Source organism: Ahaetulla prasina, chromosome 8, assembly GCF_028640845.1.
Source record: "Ahaetulla prasina isolate Xishuangbanna chromosome 8, ASM2864084v1, whole genome shotgun sequence".
Lineage (NCBI taxonomy): Eukaryota > Metazoa > Chordata > Lepidosauria > Squamata > Colubridae > Ahaetulla > Ahaetulla prasina.
This window is the reverse complement of record NC_080546.1, coordinates 927,839-949,428: the sequence shown is the minus strand read 5'-3', so window position 1 is coordinate 949,428 and position 21,590 is coordinate 927,839. Positions and strand designations below refer to the sequence as shown.

The 21,590-nt window shown below is 53.4% G+C and overlaps 1 protein-coding gene across 6 annotated transcripts in view; it reads right to left on the bottom strand.

Annotated features, from left to right (window-relative positions):
* Window positions 1-1,085: 1,085 nt before the first annotated feature.
* EXOC6B (exocyst complex component 6B) overlaps window positions 1,086-21,590 on the bottom strand; it is a 164,915-nt gene continuing 144,410 nt past the window's right edge. For all 6 annotated transcript variants that reach the window (XM_058193846.1, XM_058193848.1, XM_058193847.1 and 3 more), the window contains 2 exons: window positions 7,297-7,409; window positions 1,086-4,764 (listed from right to left, as the gene is read on the bottom strand). In XM_058193846.1, coding sequence (XP_058049829.1) covers window positions 4,635-4,764; window positions 7,297-7,409 — 243 coding nt within the window. In that variant the 3' untranslated portion in view covers window positions 1,086-4,634. The remainder of the gene's footprint in view (window positions 4,765-7,296; window positions 7,410-21,590) is intronic.

The window sequence follows — 21,590 nt, the reverse complement described above, 5'->3', positions numbered from 1 at the left end:
TAAGTCCTCCCTGTCAGCCAAGAGACGGATGGGCTCCTCGGAGGGGACCTGAGGCCGGCAATTCGTCATCCGTGGCTCAGCTAACATTTGGGAAGGCAACGTGATCCCAGCCCACGGGCCGCCCCTGCCACTTGCCAACCCTGTTGTGTCTCCTGGCACGGCAGCCGTCCTGCACGAAGGGGGCAGAGAGCAGAGGTGATTTACGGCCGGCTCTTCCTAATTGCATTCCAGCCAGCAGGAAAATGGATGGACTCGTCTGGCTGATGGATGGCTCGCCCAGGCCTTCATTCGGTTAGGTGGCCTAATACGGGCCTAATACAGGCACCTTGGGAAGGGAGGAGGAGGAGATGGAGGGGCTGCTGCAGGAGGAGAACCTGTCTAGACTGGGGTCCCCGGCCTTCCCAGCTTTGTGAGCAGGCGGGGGGGGGGGGAGGAAATGGTTCTCTGGGAGCAGCAGGTGCATGCGCATGGGAATGTCCACTTCTCGGGCAAATGGAGCTGCGCACCTGTGTGGCCTGGTTCTGAATGGGCCACGGCCCAGGGACTGGAGAGCCCTGGTCTAGACCAGCAGGAAAAGTTAGGTTGACTTCCTGGGGGCGGTTGGTGCAGAAGCCAACCGGGTAGTAGAGGAAAAGAGGCCTGCGAGGCGGTTCTGGGTCTTCTCGGCTGGGAGAAGAGCTCTGAGCTGCTGGTCCAAGGTCCCCTAAGCTCAGCTCAGAAGCTTCAGAAGAGGAGATCTTCCACGGAGATTCTCCATCATTCAGGTCATGGTTGTCCCAAAGGTGCCCAAAGAACTGAAGAAGCTTCTTGGACAAAAAGCAAAACATCTTCAAGGAAAAAAACCAAGGAAGTCTAGTTGCTATCTGTGGATAATGTTTAACCCCTGTGGGGTTATTCGCAACAAACCCTTTGAGGATTTGTTGTTTTCTACGGAGAATGCAAAGGAGAAGCAGTCCGAAGGGGTACATTCATACAGCTTTTAATAAAAGTTACAACAGGAGGATCTATGTACAGTTCAAATCCACATGCTACTATTTAACGCAGTTTAACTGGTAAACCCCCCCCCCCCCCCGAGTCCCCTTTTATCTGCTGAATCCAACAGCTGCATTGCCTGGCCAGCGAGGGTCCCTTATGCGAATCCCACGTTTTCCACTTTGTGCAACAGCTTGTGCAAAAAGAAAAAAAAAAGCCACCTGTATTCCCCACCGTAGCTTTAGAAATACCCACCCAAAATAGCTGTCCAGAAAAGCCCACCTGTGAGTTTATGTTGTGCACACTGTGTGCCTAAGCAATTCATAAAGGACCCGTTGAGAAGCTGGGGTATCGGAGGGCGTTGTGGCTGAATCAAACGGGGCCACTTTGCAATGCTTTCCCAGTTTGTGGCCAGTTAAGCCACTGCAGCCACCTCCTTGGCCACCGATTCAAAATGTAACCTGTCAATTTGATTCCAGGGAACCTCAAAATGTGGAGGTTGAGAAAACTACTCGGAAGAGAGAAGCGAGGAGGAGAAAGATCTGCCATTCATGCAAAGCGGCTGGCGAACTGCCAGGAACCCTGCTTGTGAAGAAGGGAGTTGCTGGCCAACTCCTGGAGGGCTGCCAGATCCCACCTTAAGTTGGGGCCCTGAGGCCCCACCCCCAAATGGACTGGTGGCCTTGCTCACCTCACCCAAAATTATTAAATGGCAAAAACAAGTAGCCTTGCGCCTGGAAAGAAACCGAGACAAAGACTGGTCTGAGAATCCAGTGACAGAGACAGGCGAGAGGAACGCGGGGGAGAGCCTCCCTCTTGGGGCCGGCTGAGGAATTCTGGGAGTTGAAGCTCACAGGTCTTAAAGCCGCCAAGGCTGGAGACCCCACTTTAGACGAGGGGAGGCATTTCAGCCAAGTGCAAATCCTGGCTCTGAACTCGGAGGGCCCAAGAAGGGTGGGGGATGGACGGGCACGTCTTTGGAGAGAGAAGTGGAGACCCCCTTCCAGGGAACAGACCCTTCCCAAGGGGCATCCCAAGAATATCTGGTGGTCTTCTTCTCCTGGGCAGGGGTCGTATCTAGTTAAGGAGAGGAAGAGGCACCACAAGCCGGGAGTTTACTTAGAACCAGCAGGAGATGGTAGGGCCCACCCTATGGCCAATGGCTAACCTGATCAACCTTCCCCCATCCAGAGGTTGACCCTCTCAAAATGGGACGTGCTCTCCCAGGGGCCAGAGGACTGGTTCTGTAGGTTGGGGCCAGGGTGGGCTTGCCTGGGCTGCTGCAGAGACAAATCAGCCCCTCTCCCCCATTGGCAGACCCCTGGGGCACTGCAGAGCTGGACAACACCCAGGTTGGAGTTGATTCCCCTTGTCCTTCTCTGGACAAGGCAAACCGGGGGGGCGGGAGGGGTGGTCTTTGGGCCCAGAGAGCAGGCTGGGTTTTGAACAGGAGGGCAGCTCTGGCAAAGGCCGGTCTCCTACCCAGGCCTTGGTCCCGAGGCCAAGCAGCCCTGCTCTCCCTGCCTGTGACCAGCAGGCCGGCCGACGTTCAGAGGTGCGTTCCCCTCTCCGTGGTGAGATCTGCCTCATGGGGGCCAGGTGACCCACAAGGCGGGTTGGATTTCAAGGAAAGAAGGAAGGTGACCAGGTCAGCTCTAGAAGCCAAAGAGGCCTTGGGCAGCCCCAGCTGAACCACGGATGGGAAGGCTTTGGGGCTGGTCTTGGGAGGCACTGGACATGAAGCTGGACTCTACAGACCGCCATGGGTCCCTCTCTGTCCTCCCAGCGGACAGCCAGCCGTGTGGCCAGAGTGAAAGAGAAGGAGGGTCTCGGGAGAAAGTCTCCCTCAGAAGAGAAGACCCTCAAGGACACAGAGGAGGCAACCAGAAGGGCACAAGCCAAGCCCCGCAAGTGGTAGGGAATTCAGGATGACCTGAGGAACTCATCCAACCCAACAGGGCCGGAGGGCTTTTCCTCCTCTCCTTCCTTCTTTAGTGGAGATCTGGACCTGGATCGCCTCAGTGTCCATCTCAGGACCTTCGCAAAGCGGTGGGGCCATCTCCAGCTGCCCAGCAGCGAAGACGAGCCCCAAAGGCAAGATGGTGGAGGGTCCTTGGCCGGTGAGGGTGCCACCTGTGTCTGCTTGGTCCACGCACATTTCAGCCAGAAGTGGGCTTGTGCTGAGACTCCTCTAAGGCACTTGTCCAACCGGTCAGGGTCAGCCCTTTGGCAGCCAGCTAGCTGGGCTGCCAGATTGAGAAAGACCTTTGCCCCAACATCCGAGGGCGGGGGGGCTTTGCTGCCTGTTACAAGTTTCCAGGGGGTCTCCAAATTTGGCCTCTTTAGGACTTCAGGCAATGCTGGCTGGGGAATTCTGGGAGTTGAAGTCCACAAGTCTTAAGGTGGCCGGGTTTACGGACCCCTGAGCTATTCCACCAGGGTGACCCCTTCCACACAGACCGCACAAGATGTCACTGAAGCCAGGGGCAACAGGGAAGATCTGAGATGGCTGGCAGATGGACATTTGGGGTCTCCGGATGGTCAGTGCTTTGGAGAGGGGGCAGCTGCCCTGCCGCTTGGCTTGAGGGAAGCCGAAAGTCACATACAATGGGGAAGGATGGAATATTCCTCCCCATTCCAATTATGACTGCGACTTCTTTGCCACATGGAAAGGGGGGTTCTTGGCACAAAAGCAGGCAGAAGGAAGGGAGGGGTCAGAGGTCTGGGGGGGTGCAATGGAACAAGCCAAGAGGGCAGCCGCTGCTCCCTTTAAAAGGAGGGGGCTTCCCTGCCTGGGCTGCCCCCATCCTGATTTTTTTGATCCAATGAGTCCCAAACAACAGATTCCACTTACAAGAGTTCCATTCCTTTCATTAAAAACTAGAGTTTTGGGTTTTTAAAACAAAGTTCTTGTTTTCCAATGAGTTTATTTTAAAGAGCTCCGATTCCGTTTGTCTGCAAGAGGAAAATGCTCCCCATCCTGGCTTCCTACAGAAAAGGAGTGGAGCTGCTCAAAGGCCGAGAAACCAGATTTTCAAAAATGGATCACTGAGAAATAGGGCAGAGAGCACAAATATTTTTTTTTTAAAAAAAGAGCGGATTGTGTTTCAAATGCGGCCAAAGGAGCAAGAGAGGAAGGCCATCGATCCGGAAAGGAGACAAAACTGAAAGGGCTGAAACGGGGCTCCAGGGTGTTTCTTGTAAATGCTTCCCTTTGAAAGTGTAAATTGTTCCCTTTAAACCAAAAATGTCCAACTTTGGTCACCTTAAGACTTGTGGGCTTCAACTCCCAGAATTCCCCAGCCAGCCATGCAGGCTGGGGAATTCTGGGAACGGAAGTCCAAAACTCTGAAAAGTGGCCAAGGCATCAGCGCTTCATGGCCAAGGTGCGTCTGACGGGCGCCTGGCCTTGGCCTCCCTGGAAGGCTCTCTGGGGCTCTGAGCTTCCAGCTCCAGGAGCAGTCTTTCCCAAGCGAGCCAGGCTCCTCCAGAGAAGGGCCGCCACTAAGCAGCCCCGCAAGCTGCGTCCCGCCGATCCTCCAGCGGCCCTGCTGGTTCCCTGGAGCCGCTCTGCCCCCTCACGGTACCCGGGTAGAGGCCCTGCCCTGCCCTGCCAAGCCCCCCCTCCACCCCCCCAGGGCCCCCAGGCGTCTTGTGGCCCCTCAGGAGTGGTGGCTGGTGCTGATGAGGGTGCGGAGCTGCTTGGCCACGGCCTCAATCAGCTTCTGCTTGTCCCGCTCGTTCTTCCGGAACTGGGCGAAGACGTTGTTCTTTCGGCTGGTGTCCTTCATCCTGGGGCAGGCGGGAAAAACAGCCCATCAGGCAGAAGAAGACACTCAAACATACACAGAAGATGGCAAAGCCTGCAGGGGCTCTCGAGCTGTGGGCACTTTCCTTGTGGAGAGCTGGACCGGAAGGGGCCGGGGGGTCTCCCTGCCAGAAGCTGAGGGCACCCCACCCATGCTGGCTGGGGAATTCTGGGAATTGAAGTCCACCCATCTTCATGTGGCCAAGATGGAGAGAGACTGACTCAGAAAATCTATCAGGAGGAGGAACTAAAGCGGTTGGCACACTCTCCACCTACACAACGGGCAGAAACAACCCTCCCCAGCATGCAATGAGAACGCCCCCCCCCCGTGCTCACTCTGTGCCCAGGACACGGTGGGGCTCAAGCCACCCCAGCAGAGGAGGGAGAGAGGCCCCAGGTGACCGAAAGGAGCCGATGGCATAGACTGGGAGGGGCAACGCAGGGCTTCCTTCCCACCTCCGGGAGGGTGGACAGAGAGCAGGAGGAGAGCTGGCTGGCTGGCCGAGATGCCTCTCGGGGGCCTGGCCAGCGAGGTGGGGATAAGCGGAAGGCGTGGCCAGCGTCTCCTGCAGCCACAGAGCCCTTCCCAAGGCTGGGGAAGACACAGAGGGGCTTGGCCTCTTCCATGCGCCTCTTCTCGGGTGGCCCTTCCTGATGAACAGGCCACGGCGTCCATCTTTAAAACAGAAAGTAAGGTATCGAACCCGGCTCGGGCGTAGTGCTCATCTCTGTTTCTTGGCCAACAGAACCAGCGTTGTCTTGCGGCCATCGTGGCTATACAGGGAGGTGCACAGAACTCTCCTATCCTATCTGGTAGCTATTTATCTACTCGCATTCATTCGCATGCTTTCAAACTGCTGGTGGGCAACAGCTGAAGCAAGGACTGGAGCTCAGCCCGGCTTGTGGAGCTCAAGTCTCGAACCTCGGCTGTCAGCTCGGCAGCTTTGACCGCTGACCCCCCATGTCCCAAAGCAGAAAGTGGGGAGATGCAACTGCCTTTGCCTTCTGGACTGGGGATGAAGACCCCCAGCCATGGAATCTGAAATGAATGTCACGATTTGCAGGGCTTGACCAAAACCAACCCCTTCCAGGCTCTGTTAGGGTTCCACCCCACAAATAACAAGGGGTCCAAACTCTCAGCCCCAACCGTCCCATTCATAGAGAAGGAGCATCTGGCTCTGTCCTCCAGGCTCGTGGTTGCCCGAAAGGTGCTTTTTTCAAAAGGCAACCGGATTTCCTTGTTTTTTTCTTTGAAAACCTTTCGCTTTTCTCCCAGAAGTGTCTTGAGTTCTGGCTGAAGTTGTCACTCTAATGAGTTAGAACTGAAGAAGCGACAGGTTTTCAAAAGAAAAAAAGAAGGAAGTCCAGTTGCCTTTGGGACATGAGAGGACTTGGGGGATCAGGTTCCAGGACGAGGCCTGGGCACCCCTTGCATTTTGCACAGGCTGAGGATGCCACCCCACACATACTTACTCTCGGGAGATCCTGCCAGGAGGAGGGAGGGATGGGGAGGAAGGAGAAATAAACCAGAGGAGAAGTTAAGTGGTGGCTGGCACAGCTGCCTCTCCTGCTTCCTGGCTCACCTACTCCCACCAAGAGGCCATGCAAGCCCTCCAGCATGGAGAAGAGGCGAAGGGCAGCAGCCTGGCCAGGCCCTGGCAGCTTCTCCTGAGGACCACGGGGAATTTGGAGCAGGACCCAGGAGAAAGGGAAGCCCTTCGGTTACAGGACCTCTCGTTGCCCCAGGCTGTTGCCCTCGGGCCCCCGGTCCCGTACTTGGTCCAGAAGAGCCCCAATGGTCATCCAGCCCAGCAGCCAAGGCAAGACGGCACATGCAAGCACCAACGAGGGCACCTCCTTTGCCAGCTCAATCCCTTTCTGCCAGACGGGGGTCTTGTCCGGTCCAGGGGCCGCACACAGAGGGCCTTGCCAGCTTCTCCCAGGGGCCACACAGGGAGGAACAGCAGACCCCCCCCCAAAGAAAAGGCCTGCAATGCCCTCGCATGTGGTGACTCTGAGTGGCAAAACAGTCGCTGTGAGGGGAGCCTGGGAGTCCTAGTGGACGATCTCTTAAACCTGAGCCAGCCGTCTGTGGCAGCAGCCAAAAAAGCTAATACAACCCTGGGTTGCTGCCTCCAGTTTGGGACACCACATTACCCAAAAAAAAAATGTTGAGACTTTGGAAAAAGGTCAAAGAAGAGCAACTAAGAGGATTAAAGGCCTGGAGGCTAAAACAGAGGAAGAACGGTTGCAGCCGGGTTTGGATATGGCCGGTTCTAGAGAGCAGAAGGACTAGGGATGACATGAAAGCAGCCTTCCAGTATTTGAGGGGCTGCCCCAAAGAGGACACAACCAGTGACAGGTGCAACCCAGCCCCACATGCAGCATTGCCGTAAGCAGAAGCTCTCATGCAAGGCTGGGCCCGTCACAGAGCAAGCCGTAGCGCCCCACCCCAGGCAGCCGGGCCATAGGAGCAGCAAGCAGGGGGCTCTCAGCACCCGGAAGGACACACTCACTTTTCCAGCAAGGCCAGCGCAGTCATTGGGTTCACCCGGAGGTACTTGCAGGTGGGTTGCCCGTAGTCGGCCAGGTACGTCGACCAGTCCCACTGGAGGAAGAGATCCAGCAGCTGAAAGAGGAAAATGGGGGCACTGATGCTCTCCTTCTTTTTTTCTTTTTTTTTTTATTTAAAAAAGTTTTAAAAAACAAAAACATTTTCCCCCCCTTTTTTCCCCCTCCCTCCCAGAAAACCCCCTTCCCCCCTCCCTTCCCCCCCCTCCCCGGCTTCCCGGGTCAATCACAAGGTATTGTTATACATAAACCAAACATAGAATAAAATTTTCCCTTCCAATCCAATTAACCTCATCCAAATCTTTTCATCTCCCAACCCCCTCCCCATTACATAAAATAACTTCCTAATTATTCAAAGGCAATCTGATATTTCTTAATCTGATATCTGTTTTGTAGATAATCAATCCATTTTTTCCATTCAATTAAATATCTTTCCTGCGTATTGTCTTTTAAAAAAGCTGAGATTTTAGCCATCTCAGCCAAATTAATGACTTTCAATATCCATTCTTCTATTGTAGGTACCTCTTCTTTCTTCCAGTATTGTCCAATCAACAGTCTTGCTGCTGTTATTAAATTCAGAATCAATTTAGTCTCAATCCCTGTACAATCCGTTATAATTCCCAAAAGGAAAAATTGTGGCAGGAACTTTATCTTCTTCTTCAGTACATTTTGAATAATCCACCAAATTCTTATCCAAAAGGCCTTAATTTTCTTGCAAGTCCACCAAATATGAAAATATGTAGCATCATCACAATCACACCTCCAACATTTCGCTTGGATATCAGGATACATACATGATAATTTTTTGGGATCTAAGTGCCATCTATAAAACATCTTATAAAAATTTTCCCTTAAATTCTGTGCTTGTGTAAACTTAACATTTCTAACCCAGATTTTCTCCCATGTTTCCAACATTATTGGTTCCTGAATATTCTGTGCCCATTTTATCATACAGTCCTTTACCAAATCCTTTTCCGAATCTATTTCAAGCAACACATTATACAATCTCTTTATATGCTCCTGGGTCTGATTTCTAATTTGCTTTATTAAATTTTCCTCCCTTTGCATTATACCAATTTTTTGATCTTCTTTCCATCTAGCACTTATTTGCCCATATTGAAACCAAGTATAATTCCTCCCTTCTTCATTTAATACCTGTAATGATTTTAATTGCAATCTACCTCCTTCAGCATACAAAAGTTCTTTATAAGTAATCATTTCCTGTTTCTGTTCTATATTTATATTCTCTATTGCATGTCTGGGGCTCGCCCATATAGGAATCTTGTAATCTAATTTATAAGAATATTTTTTCCAGACCCGCAAAAGAGCACTTCTCAACACATGATTCTTAAAAGCCCTATCCACTTTTTTTTCATAAAATAAATACGCATGCCATCCATATAACAAGTCATAACCTTCTATGTTCAAAATTCTTTCCTCCGTTAAATTAAACCAGACACTTATTACTGAAAGGGCTACTGCTTCATAATATAGTTTAAAATTAGGCATTTTTAAGCCACCTCTCCTTCTTGACCACGTCTCCCACCATGACGGCCTTTCAGAACGCAGAAGGCTGGACGAAGGGATTCAGCCTCAGGCCTCACCTAAGTTCTCGCAACAGGTTTTGTTGAATGCTAAACCTCCCAGATGGACACCCCAAAAGGGCTTTTCCAAAAGGCAACTGGACTTTCTTGGGGTTTCTGTCCCCTTTGGAAACGCTTCGCTTCTCTCCAAGAAGCTTCTTCCGTTCAACCTTAATCCAGAACTGAAGAAGCTTCCTGGATGAGAAGCGAAACCTTTTCAAGGAAAACAACCAAGAAAGTCCATTGGCTTTTTGGAAAAAGCACCTTTGGGACAACCAGGAGACCTGGAGGATGGAGACTCTGCACAGACACCTTGAATGGACAGCAGCCACCTGAGCAAAATGAGTGGACTGTCCATCCCTGACCATGGATCCTTTCTCTCTGGGGCCAAAGAGACCCATTTCTTGCTGAGAAGGTCCTCCAACAACGGGTGAGCTGGCTAGAGGATCTTTGGGGAGCTCCAGGGTTTTTTTGTGTGTGCAAATTTCTACATAAATCCAGCTGGAAAAATGGAAACCGACCAACCAGGATCAGCCGATGGCTGCCTCTTGAAGGAGGGGAGGGGAGAAGAAGCAGGCTGGAGATCCGCGTAAGGTATCACTTCCTTGATGGCCAGAGAGGATGGCGCTGCAGCTTTCATGATCCAGGCCAGGATCTCCAGATGCGGCCACTTTAATTTTAACCAGTGGAATGGCTGCCTTCAGATGCTGTGGATGCTCCATCACTGGAAGTTTTTAAGTTTTTAAAAAGAGACTGGACAGCCACTTGTCTGAAATGGTATAGGGTCTCCTGCTTAAACAGGGGGTTGGACTAGAAGACCTCCAAGGTCCCTTCCAACTCTTGTTATTCAGAGTCCAGGCTCGGCCAGCAAAGACCAGCAGACAGGCAAGGGTGATGGATGGCCGGCAGCCCTGCCATCCCTCGGCCCATCCATCTTGTGGACACGCGGCTGCCCCCCCCCCTTTGGCGGCTGTGTTTCTCCGCACGTGGAGAGCGGCTGCAACAACACAACTGGGCTGGGAGGCCTGACAAGGGCAGGAGAATTTATGCGGCCCAGAAATGGGGACTTTCTTCGTTTTCCCCCTTCAACTTTTCACCTCCTAAGTGGGGGAGGGTCTTTGGTGAGGACAACGTGTGGCTCTTGCACCAACCCAGCCACTATCTGCTGGGGCAGATTCCAAAATAAAGATTATGCAAATGCCATTAATTCCTGCAGCCGGCGAGCTGGCTCTGCAGGGCCATCCATCACCCTGGTCAGAGCAGGCACGCACACGTGCGCACACACACAAGCACACTTGGGAAGGAGCCCTCACCCCACCCCATCAGCCGGCTTGGCCAGGGAGGGAAGCCTGGCCTGCAGCAGGGAGGACGGCAGCCCCCGCCCTGGGGTATGGGGGGCGTCATAGGGAGGGGGCCTGGGGGTCTGCTGGCTTCTCAAGGAGAGGGGGGCTGAGCTGGGGGGACTTGGGAGAGCCCATGTCCTGGAGAAACCCAGGAGGAGACACAGCAGCTCCCAAGTTGTGCCCTCCTCCATGGGATGAAGACCCCAGGTTCCCCCCCAACTCCCCCCCCCAAGCCTCCCAGCCAGGAGTCACTGGCAACATGGATGGGATTTGGGGAAGAGACTTGGAGAAGGTGACAGAGGAGAGGCAGGGTGGCTGGACCAATCTATAAACTGAGAGTTTCTTTTTCTTTCTTTCTTTTTTTTTTCTTTCTCTTTATTTCTTTCTTTCTCTTTCTCTTTCTGTCTTGCCTTCCTTCCTTTTTTATCTTCCAGTCTCTCCCTCCCTCTCTTTCTTTTCCTCCCTCCCTCCCTCCCTCCCTCCTTCTCTCTTTTGACCATGTATCTCAGGAGGTGGAACTATCTCAGGTGGCTCGCCCAGCTTCTGAAAGGAAACCGGTTAACCGAGAGCAGCTAACTAGAGATGACAAGACTTCATCCAGGGGTATCCAACCTCGACAAGCTGAAGACTTGTGGACTTCAATTCCCAGAATTCCCCAGCCAGCAAGGCCGCAGCAGCAGCCCCTGGAGTCGCGAGGGCTGAAGATTCTGCTTGCTGAATTGCAGAGGAAGGGAGAAGCCGAAAGGCAGCCCACCCTGCCCCACCCGAATTTGACCCTTCTCTGAGAAAGGCCAGCAGAGGCCCTTCAGAGCCGCAGCCCTGGTTTTAGGCGGGGGGGGGGAGTGCTTGGGCACGCTCTCGCCCAACCGCTCTTCCCTTTCTGCCAACAGGAGAGTTTTGTTGATTAACCGGCATTATAGAAACCCAACCAACCAAACCACGGCACTTGCTCTCCTTGCCAAGGATAACCAATAATTGAAGCCTCGCTCCCCTGCAGGGAACAGAAATTCTCAAGGAAATTCCGATTACAGAAGCCATTAGCAGGAAGGGGAAAGGCCCGGGCAGCCCACTTCCACAGGAAGGCTCTCAAGGAGCTGAGGTGCCACCCGTCGCCTGGCCGGAATTGCTCACGGGGCAGCTCCAGCGGCCCCTGCATGGGGCAAAGCAGGAGCTCCTCCAAGTGAGGCAGGGAGGAGGGCTGCTTTCCCCAGCAGCCCCAAAGGGGGCTTCACGCAGGCCCTGCGTCACAACACAGCACCCCCGCTGAGCTTCCTGCATCTGTCAGATGTCTACCCCATCCACCTTCCTCACCTGGGCCTTCCAAATATGCTGAATTTCGTCTCCGGCAATTCCCATCGGGAAAGGCTGCAGACATTCAACCCCCCCCCTCCTGCTGTGGTTCCCTTTGCCCCCCAGACCCTCCTCCTTGGTTCAGAAAGCGGCTGGGTCTGCATGGGCAGACAGTGGCCGTCCCCTCCACTCGCTCTACCCGTTGAGAACGGAGCTAACATCACAGGTGTCTTCCTAGGACAGAGCGGAGGAGGCCAGGCTGCCAACAGGACCTTCGACTCATCTACCCTCTCAGCAGGCTTCCCTCCAGAAGCTCTGGACGATCCATCACTGGAGGCCTTCAAGGAGAGATTAGATAGCCATTTGTCTGGAATGCCAGGAGGGGGCTGGACTAGAAGACCTCCGAGGTCCCTTCTGGTAGTCTATTATTTAGGCCGTATTGCGCAGTGGCACCAGCTCCCAGAGCGGGATCTTTGCTGGAGAAGCAGCTTTCCGAGGCTGCAGCAGCTTCTCCGCCTTCCGGCCAGCCTGGTTCTTGTGCTGCGCGTAGATCAAGCGGCTGAAGCAGAGTCAGCCGGGAGTTTAGCAGAGGCGAGGAAGAAGAGACCGGCTCGCCCACTGTTGCTCAACCTTGGCCACTTCAAGAGGCTGGACTTCAACTCCCAGAATTCCCCAGCCAGAACGTTGGGAGTCAAAGTCCACAGGACTTCCAGAGGCCGAGGCCCAGAAGCCCCGAATTCATCTTTGAGGGTGAAGAAGGGAGGCGGGTCTCGGAGTGCCAAGCAGGGCAAAGTTTATGTCCTCAAACAACCCACGAGAGTCAAGAGACGCCAGGCAGGAATGGCAATCCTGGCTGGTTTAACGCAGTCCTAGGCTGCCTTAAGGGAGGGATAGAATCAAGGTCACGTGGAGTGTTAGTACCACTTTATAATACCGCACTTGGAATCCTGCATCCAATTTTGGTCACCACAATGTAAAAAAGATGTTGAGACTTTATAGAAAGAATGCAGAGAAGAGCAAGATGATCAGGGGGCTGGAGGTTGAAGCGTACAAAGAACGGTTGTTGGAATTATGTCTAACTCAATGAAAGAAGGACCAGGGATGACACCATATCACCACAAAGGAGAGCGGGCCAACTTCTTCCCCAAAGCCCCTGAAGGGCAGGACAAGAAGCAACGGATGGAGATTAATCAAGGGGAGAAACAACCTGGAAGTAAGGAGACATTTCCTTGACAGGCTAGAGTTAATCCGTGGAACAACTTCTTTCCAGAAGTTATAAACGCTTCAACACTGGAAGTTTTAAAGAAGAGATTGGACAACCGTTTGTTCGAAATGGTATAGTTTTTCCTGCCTGAGCAGGGGGTTGGACTAGAAGACCTCCAAGGTCCCTTCCAACTCTTGTATATTCTGTATTGTGACTAGAGCAGGGAGGGGAGTAGCGTGAAGCCTTCGGTTGAGCTGCATCCGTATCTCTCCCGACTGCGTTATTTTTGGACGCGCTCCTGGGTCTGTTTTTTAGTCTTCTGTCTTTATTAGTTTTCCAGTGGACGGAGTCCAGAAATATTCACATCTGCACTTGCCACATATATAACGTCTTTCATTTTTTCCATCTGTAAATGCTTGCAATTTATTCCCGGGAAAGATCAGGGCTATTTCTGGTAATGCCAAAGTGTGATCGCGATGAGTGTTCTTCGGAGTTTCCTCTGCTGAGCTTTGGTATCGAAATACCCTCCCAGGCGGGAGGAAGAGCGAGTTGGGCGGCAGAGAAATTGAATAAACTCAATAGATGAACAAATGGGAGTGCTTTGCTAGTTCACGTTTAGGACTGGCCAGCTGGATTCTTTAACACCAGGGTCTCCAACCGGGCAACTTTAAGCCTTCCATCCTTCCAAGGTCGGTAAAACAAGGACCCAGATTGTTGGGGGCAAGAGGCTGGCTCTGTAAACGCTGTAAAGCTCTGTGAAGCGGTATATAAGGTCTAAGTGCTCCATCCATCCATCCATCCATCCAGGGTGGCTCAGTGGTTAGAATGCAGGCTAACTCTGCCCACAGCCAGCAGTTCGATCCTGACCAGCTCAAGGTTGACTCAGCCTTCCATCCTTCCGAGGTCAGTCAAATGAAGACCCGGATTGTTGGAGCCAAGAGGCTGGCTCTGAAAGCGCTTAGAGAGAAGCGGTATATCAGTCAAAGGGCCATTGTGATGGCTATTCTGATGCCCACCAAAAGGAGCTGAGTCCACAAGGACTGGACTGCCATTCTTGAGTCCAGAGCTGCTTCTCCTCTGGGTCAAAGGCCGTGGCTTTTCTCTTCCCCCCGCCCCCCATCCACAAGAGTCCCATGAGGAGGGAGGGAGGGACTAGGAGACCAGGACTGGCTCCATCCCTGGGGACGGGGGAGTCCTGTGCATTTTGGCTTCCTTCTCCCTGGTCCTCCTCCAGTCTTCCCCCAGTCTTCCCACCGGCTGCCTCTGAAGTGCAGAGCAGCAACTGCCGCCAAAGCCTCTCAGGGGGAAGTAGCCTGGCTTAGAATGGGGTAGCCCAGCTGAGGGCATCTAGACCCCCACACACACACACCAGCCTCCTCTGATTCCAGGGGAAATGGGTGAAAGAGGGAAAACGTTTCCAGCAAATCAGTCCAGGAAAGGGAAACAACCTGCCCAGTGGATTGTCTCCTCTTTCTCCTTCTGGCCTCCAAGGAATTTTTCTAACCTGCCCCCGCCCCACCCCTGCAACCGGCAGCCCCCCTGCAGAGGGGTGAGCCCCCTTGGCTGCTCCCCCACCCCACCCCCTGCAGGCAGCACATGCCAGCAAAGGCCCCTTGCACCCAGGGGAGCAGAAGAAGGGCAACGGGGGGGGGGTGTCTGTGTCTGTCTCTCGTGCTCTCAGAAGAGAAGCCCACCCCTGGGGGGCAGAGTAGCCAATTGGCAGGCCCTCAGTCTGGCCAGTGGCAGCCTTGCCCCCCAGGGCTATTCTGTAGGGAGCCCAGGATCAAAAAGAGCAAAGATTGACAGCTGAGATACAGGTGGGGTGGGGTGGAGGGGCTGCCTCTTTCTAGGCAAAAGTTTATTTCCAATAAAGGCTGAGGCTACACTTGGAGACTGCCGGGAGGATTGGTCCCCTTTGGAAAGGGGCAGGTGGGTGGGTGGGTTTTCTTAATTCATGGGAGGTGGGGGTGGAACTGCAACCTTCTAGATCGATTTTAATGGCTTCTCCCGTTTCTGGATTTTCTAGGAGGACAAAATACCGCTTTCAGTTCCCCCACCTGAGTCATAAGGAGAGAAGCTCAAGAAAAGGCGACACAGAACGGATGAAAATTCGAAAGGGGCCCAAAACAAACGGTTTTGCACTTACAGAAAGAATGAACGAGAAGGGAAGGACAAAAAGGGGGGAGGAAGGTCAGGCTGGAAGGGGAAAGAAAGCAGGGGCCAAGTTGGGTCTTGGGTTCAAATTGGATTTTAATGAACTCCATTCTCCTCCCTATTGAAAAATTGAAGGAAGATCTCGGGAACTATGGACCTGCTATAAACGGTCCCTCAACTTACAACCATTCATTTAGTTCACTGTTCAAAGTGACCACTGAAACAAGTCAACTTAGGACCATTTTTCACAATTATGACCGTTGCCGCACCTCTGAGTGGAGCAAGGAAGAGGCCCAGGAACTGGAGAAGGAATACGGGACGAGAGGAACCCGAGAGCTTGGTCTTCAGGGGAAGTCAGGGCCTTGGACTTGTTTGCAGGGCCCCCAATGATGGGCCCACGTTACAAGAAGGGAGATTCCCTTCCAATGTTGGGAGCCTCTCACCTGGCACCCGCTCCCTCCTGTCTGGGAGAAGGAAAAGAATGCCCAGTGGTTACGCTTGCCCAAAGCTTGGTGCCTACATCTCTGCATCTCCTGGCAGGAGGGTGGCAGGGCAGGGCCAGGAGCCCTTTAGGTCAAGGGTCTCCAAACTCGGCCACTTTAAGACTTGTGGACTTCAACTCCCAGCATGCACTGGCTGGGGAATTCTGGGAGTTGAAGTTCACAAGTCTTAAAAGTGGCCGAGTTTGGCGACCCTTGACTTAGGCTATTTGGCTGAAGGTTGGCACATAGAGAGGGTGCCCCGGGCACAATCCAGGGCGGCTAGAGGAAAAGCGATGGGCCTCCTTCCTTCCTGGCACCGCCTCCAGCAGACGGTGTACCTGCCAAGGAGCCGGTCTGGGCTGCCACCCTGCCCGGCTCCCGGTCGAGGGTGCCAAGTTCCTTGTGAATGGCAGGTTGCTTTTGTTTACCGGGGGAGGGGAGGGCGCAGAGGAAGGGGTGACCTCCCGCTCACCCCAGGCAGTCTGTGTGAAACTGCGGCGGCTGCCGTCACCTCCGCGTGAACTTTCGGATTATCTCCCGAGAGTTTCACCTTGACTTGAACTTGCTCGCTGCTCTTTCTCTCTCTCTCCCCGGCGCGCTCACTGAGGGTTTCTAAACACTCCGGTGGAAGCGGCCAAGGGCCAGCATGGGGGAGGGGGAGCGAGCAAGGGGGCTGTGAGCGCTCGGCTCCGGCCTCCTTCCATGACCTCCTCCAGGGAGACGCGGCTGAGGGGAGCGAAGCCGGATGGGCAAAGCCAGAGGGCGGGCAGGAGGCAAAAGGAGGCAAAGCCAGGCAGCTGAAGTAGGGCAAGGGGCTGCCCTGGGACCTCACCTGTCCTGGGCATGCATTGCAGGGGGCAGAGCCCAAGGGATGGCGGGTGGTGGGGAGAGGCTCGCTCAGCAGAAGAGATGGCAGAGAGCCCTTGGGCTCAATAAAGGAGAAGAGCTGTAGCTCAGGGTTGAACTGTGGAGGGTCCCTGGTGCTCTCTGAGCCTGGTGGTTTCCTTGCAGATGTTTCATGACCCAAACTAGGGAACATCATCAGTGATAGAGAGGAGGAGGAGGAGGAATAATAATTGAGGAGTTCTTGGTGCTCTCTGAGCTTAGTTTTTTCTGGCAGACCTTTCATGACTCAACTAGGTAACATCATCAGTGTTAGTGATAATGATGTTGCCTACTTTGGAGAATGAAACGTCTTCAAGAAAACAGGCAAGCTTTGAGGCCATCAAGGACCAGACAGTCCTCCTCCTCCTCCTCTCTGCAAATCCCACTTCCCTCCAGCACTCATAAAGTTACCTAGTTGGGTCATGAAACGTCTGAGTTCAACCCTGAGCTGCAAATACCCTCCTTTAATGAGCCTTCTCAGATTAGCCTCCTGTGACCCGCCGGCAGTTTAAGAGATGCCGCACAGCTGCACCCCAGAAAGCAGCAAGTCAGCGAGGTGGACAGGCACTCGGGGAGGTGGGCTAGCAATTGACCTCAACCTGCAGCTGCCCCTAATGCCAGCCAAGGCTCCAAGGAGCCTCCTGGAACTTGTCCCTGCCCGTCAGGGAATGCCAAGGCAAAGAGCGCCTGACCTTGCCCAGCCTGCCTGCAGCCTCACTCACTGGGAGCAGCAGCCGGGGACTCCAGAGGCCACCCAGAAGATCCCTTCTGGAGCTGGGGCCACTTGCCTCCAGGTGCTCCAACACGGGAGGCTTTGAAGAAAAGCCTGGAATGGCATAGGTTCTCCTGCTTGAGCAGGGGGCTGGACTAGAAGACCTCCAAGGTCCCTTCCGGCTCTATTATATTCTGTTTCTGGTCCCAGCCCATCCCACCCCCCTGTGCAAGTATCTTCATGAGAAACCAGCTGCAGCCGCAGCTTGTCTGTGAGGAAAACCTTGCAGGCCCCCCCCCCCCCCGGCCACCTACCCAATGCTTACAGCCTGAGCTGAAGCTAATCAGGCCTCCTCCGTCTCACAGGCCTCGCTCGGCTGCCAGCACCAGCGCCCGGGCTGAGCTTTGACTGGAGCCATGCAAAGGGCTTAATCCAGGCCTCGCATCCAAGCGGGGAAGCGCCTTGTCTTTGGCACCAACAGAAGAAACAGGATTTACGGCTGTTTGTTGCAGATTAAGAATAAATCTGGAAGCCAAGCAGGAATCTGGCCCGAAGCAGGAGGCTGGCCCTCCTGCTCTCTCTCAGCCTGACCCCTGGATGGCCTTCCTGCCCTGGGCCCTCGGCTCTGCGAAGCAGGTTCTGGAGGTCACGGACCAAAGGCAAAAGCTTTGACCCAGTCCCCAGCCTGGATGGGAAGGAGGTTCAGCAGCAACTAGAGTTATGCTGTGTGCACAGCTTCTCTGCCTCCCAGGGTAAAGCAGGTTTATGGCCTCGGTGTGATGATGAGTCTGGGCCCTGACAGGGACTCCAGAATGACAGAATGGCCTGCTCCTCCTTCCCTTTGGGGGGCTCATCTTCCCTGCTCCCAAACAGGCAGCGGGGAGGGGGGGGGGGCTCCCAGAACCAAATGCCCAGGTTTCACTCCTCTGCCGAGCTGCTGATGTCGTCTAGAGAGAGATCCTTTGTCATCCAGGTCTAGCTTATCCCAAAGGTGCTTTTTTCCAAAAGGAAACTGAGGTGTTTTTTTTCCTTGAAAACATGTCACTTCTCATCCAAGAAGCTTCTTCAGTTCTATCTGAAGTTCTAACTCTAATGAATAGAACTGAAGAAGCTTCCTGGATGAGAAGTGAAACATTTTGAAAGGGAAAAAGATAAGAAAGTTGAGCAGAAAAAGCAGACACTGATCTGTGTGTATAAAAGTTCTCTTCAGCAGCTGCTTTCGGGTAGCCACTCCCCCTTTCCAGATGTAGAGCCATTCCAATGTCTAGCATCCCAACCCTGGCATGGCCTCCCCATCTGGAGGACCCAGGGGTGGCAAGGCTACCCTGCTGCTTCTGCCTTGGTTGGTAGACCCAACTTGACAGGCTGCTTAAATTGATGCCCAATCAATTTAATTAAAAGACGGATGTTGTTCCATCTGTGCTTGCCTAATGGGAGGAGGGGGGAGGAGGAGCGGACTGGGTTTTGTGGTACCTGTGGCTGAGCCTGCTTGCTCTGTTCCTTGCAGCTGAGCAGAGGGGTTAGTAGAGGCCAACTCAGCTGTGTCTCCGGGTTTACTCACAGCCTTGAACCTCTGCCATTGTTTGACATAGGGAGGAGGCTCCCCACCATTTTGAGACGGTCCACACACACACACACAGACAGTCCGGGAGCCATCCCAGGAGGAGCACATTTTTCTGTTAGTGCTGCTCATTCTCTGGTGTAAACCCAGGCGGAGGCCACGAACTCTTTAAAACAAACAGAGCTGAGGTCATTGTTAGTGGGAAATAAAACAAAGCCAGGGCAGTGGAAGAGAGCCAAAATGGTGCACAATCAAAGCTCGTAAATCTTTTGAGATGAAGGCACTTGGAAACAGGGCCACCGCCAACTGCCTTGATCTGCTCCACCCAAGCCCTGGAGAGATCAGCACTTCGGACAGTGTCCTGCGCTCGAACAGGGCCGGGCCTCGGAAGCCGCAGAGCCAGGTGGGAGCTCCCCATCCCAAGAGCCGGGGTTAGCCCAGGTCCACCCCAAAGTCCACGTAGGAAAGTCACCCCTGACTTGAACTCGCATCCTACCGAAGACCAAGAGTTTCGTTCCTCAGCTGAACTGTATCAAAAGAGGAAGGGATGAACGGCTGGCCAGAATGGATTCTGCTAATGAGCATCATATTCTGGTCCAGGTTTTTGATAGACCTCTTCCAAGTCAGTTCACCTGGTGAAACAACTATAAATACTCCTCTGCTTGCGTTCACATCCTCCGAGATCATGTCTGCATTCTCCGTTGTCACCAGAGAGCCACGGAAAAGACCAGCCACTTGAGGGAGCGGCCTAGAGTCAATCTCAGTTATGACTGTGGCCCATAGGATTATTAGAAGCAGGAAGACCCAGTCCCAGGGGGCCTTGTTTGGCCGAGAAGTTCCAGCCTCTGGGGGTATCTCCACTGAGTTCCCCGTTGGTTACACCCCACCTGGACTCCTAGGTTCATTCTGGGCAAGACGCAGAGACACAAGGAAGTATGTAAGGTTGCTCAAGGAACCGGAAGGACGTTTTCCTAAGGAGACCTGGAGAATGCAGCATGTTTGGCCTTGAGGAAAGAATTATATTGGGAGAATATGGCAAGCTAAGCGTGCTTTTCAAGAACAACCTCCCCCTACGCCTGAAGAGAAAAGTTTTTGATCAGAGTGTGCTACCTGCTCTAACATGCGCTGGTGAAACATGGACACAAACCTCACAATCCATACAAAAGCTTCGAGGGGCACAAAGAACCATGGAAAGATCCACGCATGGCATTACAAGACAAAACACCTGCACATGGATTAGAAAACAAATGACAACATACAATGCCATTAAGAGAGTCAAAGAATTGAAATGGAAACGGGCTGGTCACAGAGCAAGACCAATGGATGGCAGGTGGACCGTGGCAGTCCTAGAATGGATCCCGCTTGATCAAAAGCATCCACAAAAGAGCGCTAAAGCAAGACGAACGGACGACATCAGCCAAGTATGGCGAGCCCAACTGGCCAAAGAAAGCGCAGGACCATTTTGCCTGGAAACATGCGGAAGAGGCCTCCGTCCTACAGTGGGCAGACAAGGACTAGAAGGATGATGAGAGCCCTCTTCAAATCCACAAATGGAGACCCGTCCCATGGAAGACAGTCAAGAGCCGTTTAGCAGCTCAGCCTGCAATGCCAGACACAGATTGAGGACAACGAGGACGACTGTCAGGAAAAGGGTCCCACCAGTAAGAGCAAAGAAACCCTTGAGCCAAGGGGGGGGGCGGGGCAGGGGGTTCAAGCAGAGGTTTGAAGCTTCAAGGGTCCCTTACGGTTCTTTTATCATTCTGCCATTCTGCTCAACGGGGCAAAAGGAAAACCGAGAGGCAGTGATGCAGCGTATTAGAACTCTGAAACTGCATCAGAGGCTGCAGGTAACAGTGGGGCTAAATATAACCCATAATTTCTGATGTGCAGGTTCAGAGTTTGCTCCATTAAGGTAGGACATGAGAGAAGATGCTGAGGGGAAGAAGCCTCTTGGTTGAGAATTAAATCTAAGCGGATCCAGGGAAGCCCTGACAGGTCAGGTAGGGAAGGATGAGCCCTTTCATGACTTGCGGACTTGGAGAGGGCTGCGTGGCTGCTCAGGAATTCTGGGAGTTGAAGTCCACAAGTCATAAAAGGGCCATCTTTCCCCACCCCTGACTTAAGAGTCTCCCAAAGGGCTGTCCAGAAAAAACGCTTGCTTTCTGAGCTGAAGCCACAGCTAGTTGAGCAGAGCCAACAGCCAAAGAGGAGCAGGAGAACCGGGTCGCTTGGACGCAACCAAAAATGTTCACTCCACCAAACTGCCACTGGCTAGGGCTGAGATGGTTGGGCTCTCCCCTCCTGTCTGGAGCAGCAGCAGAGGTGGGCACACTGATTTCTCCTATTGCCCCCCGTGCCACTTTCAACCAGGACTGAACTGCAGGCACTGTCCCTCAAGGCGCTCCTCGCCACGGTTCCATGCCAGGCTGCGAGAGCGACAGCTTCCACTCAGCAGGACTGCGCTCACCCCTTCGTGAACCCGCCTAGGATTCTGCTGGAGAAATGATCAGGCCGAACTGGGAGATGGCTTTCCCTGCTGTGCGAGAGAGGACAACTTGGCAGGAGGAGCGCATTCGGCTTCCACAGACTTGGATGTCGCCAGCAGGCTGTCCTCATGGAGACAGAGGCGGCTCTGCAGGAACCGAATTCGGCCTCACAAACCCTGGGTGGAGCCTGGGCCATTCCCCTGGTGTGCCAGCCTCGGCTCCAGAGCAAGTCGAATCCTCCGTAGGTAGGAACAGCTTCAAGACCATCTCAGCCCAAGGATCCACCTAGTCCAGGGATATATTTCCCTCGTGATCAACAAGAACCTTCCAGGAAAGCCCCAGGAAGGCAGGAGAACCTTCCATGTAGGTGTCCCACCATAAGGCCTCTATAAAGACTTGGCCCTAAGACTGACATACCACTTCTTAGTGCTTTCCAGCCTGCTCTGAGCGGTTTACAGAATCAGCACATTGCCCCCAACAATCTGGGTCCTCATTTTACCGACTTCAGGAGGACGGGAGTCAACCTTGAGACGGTCAGG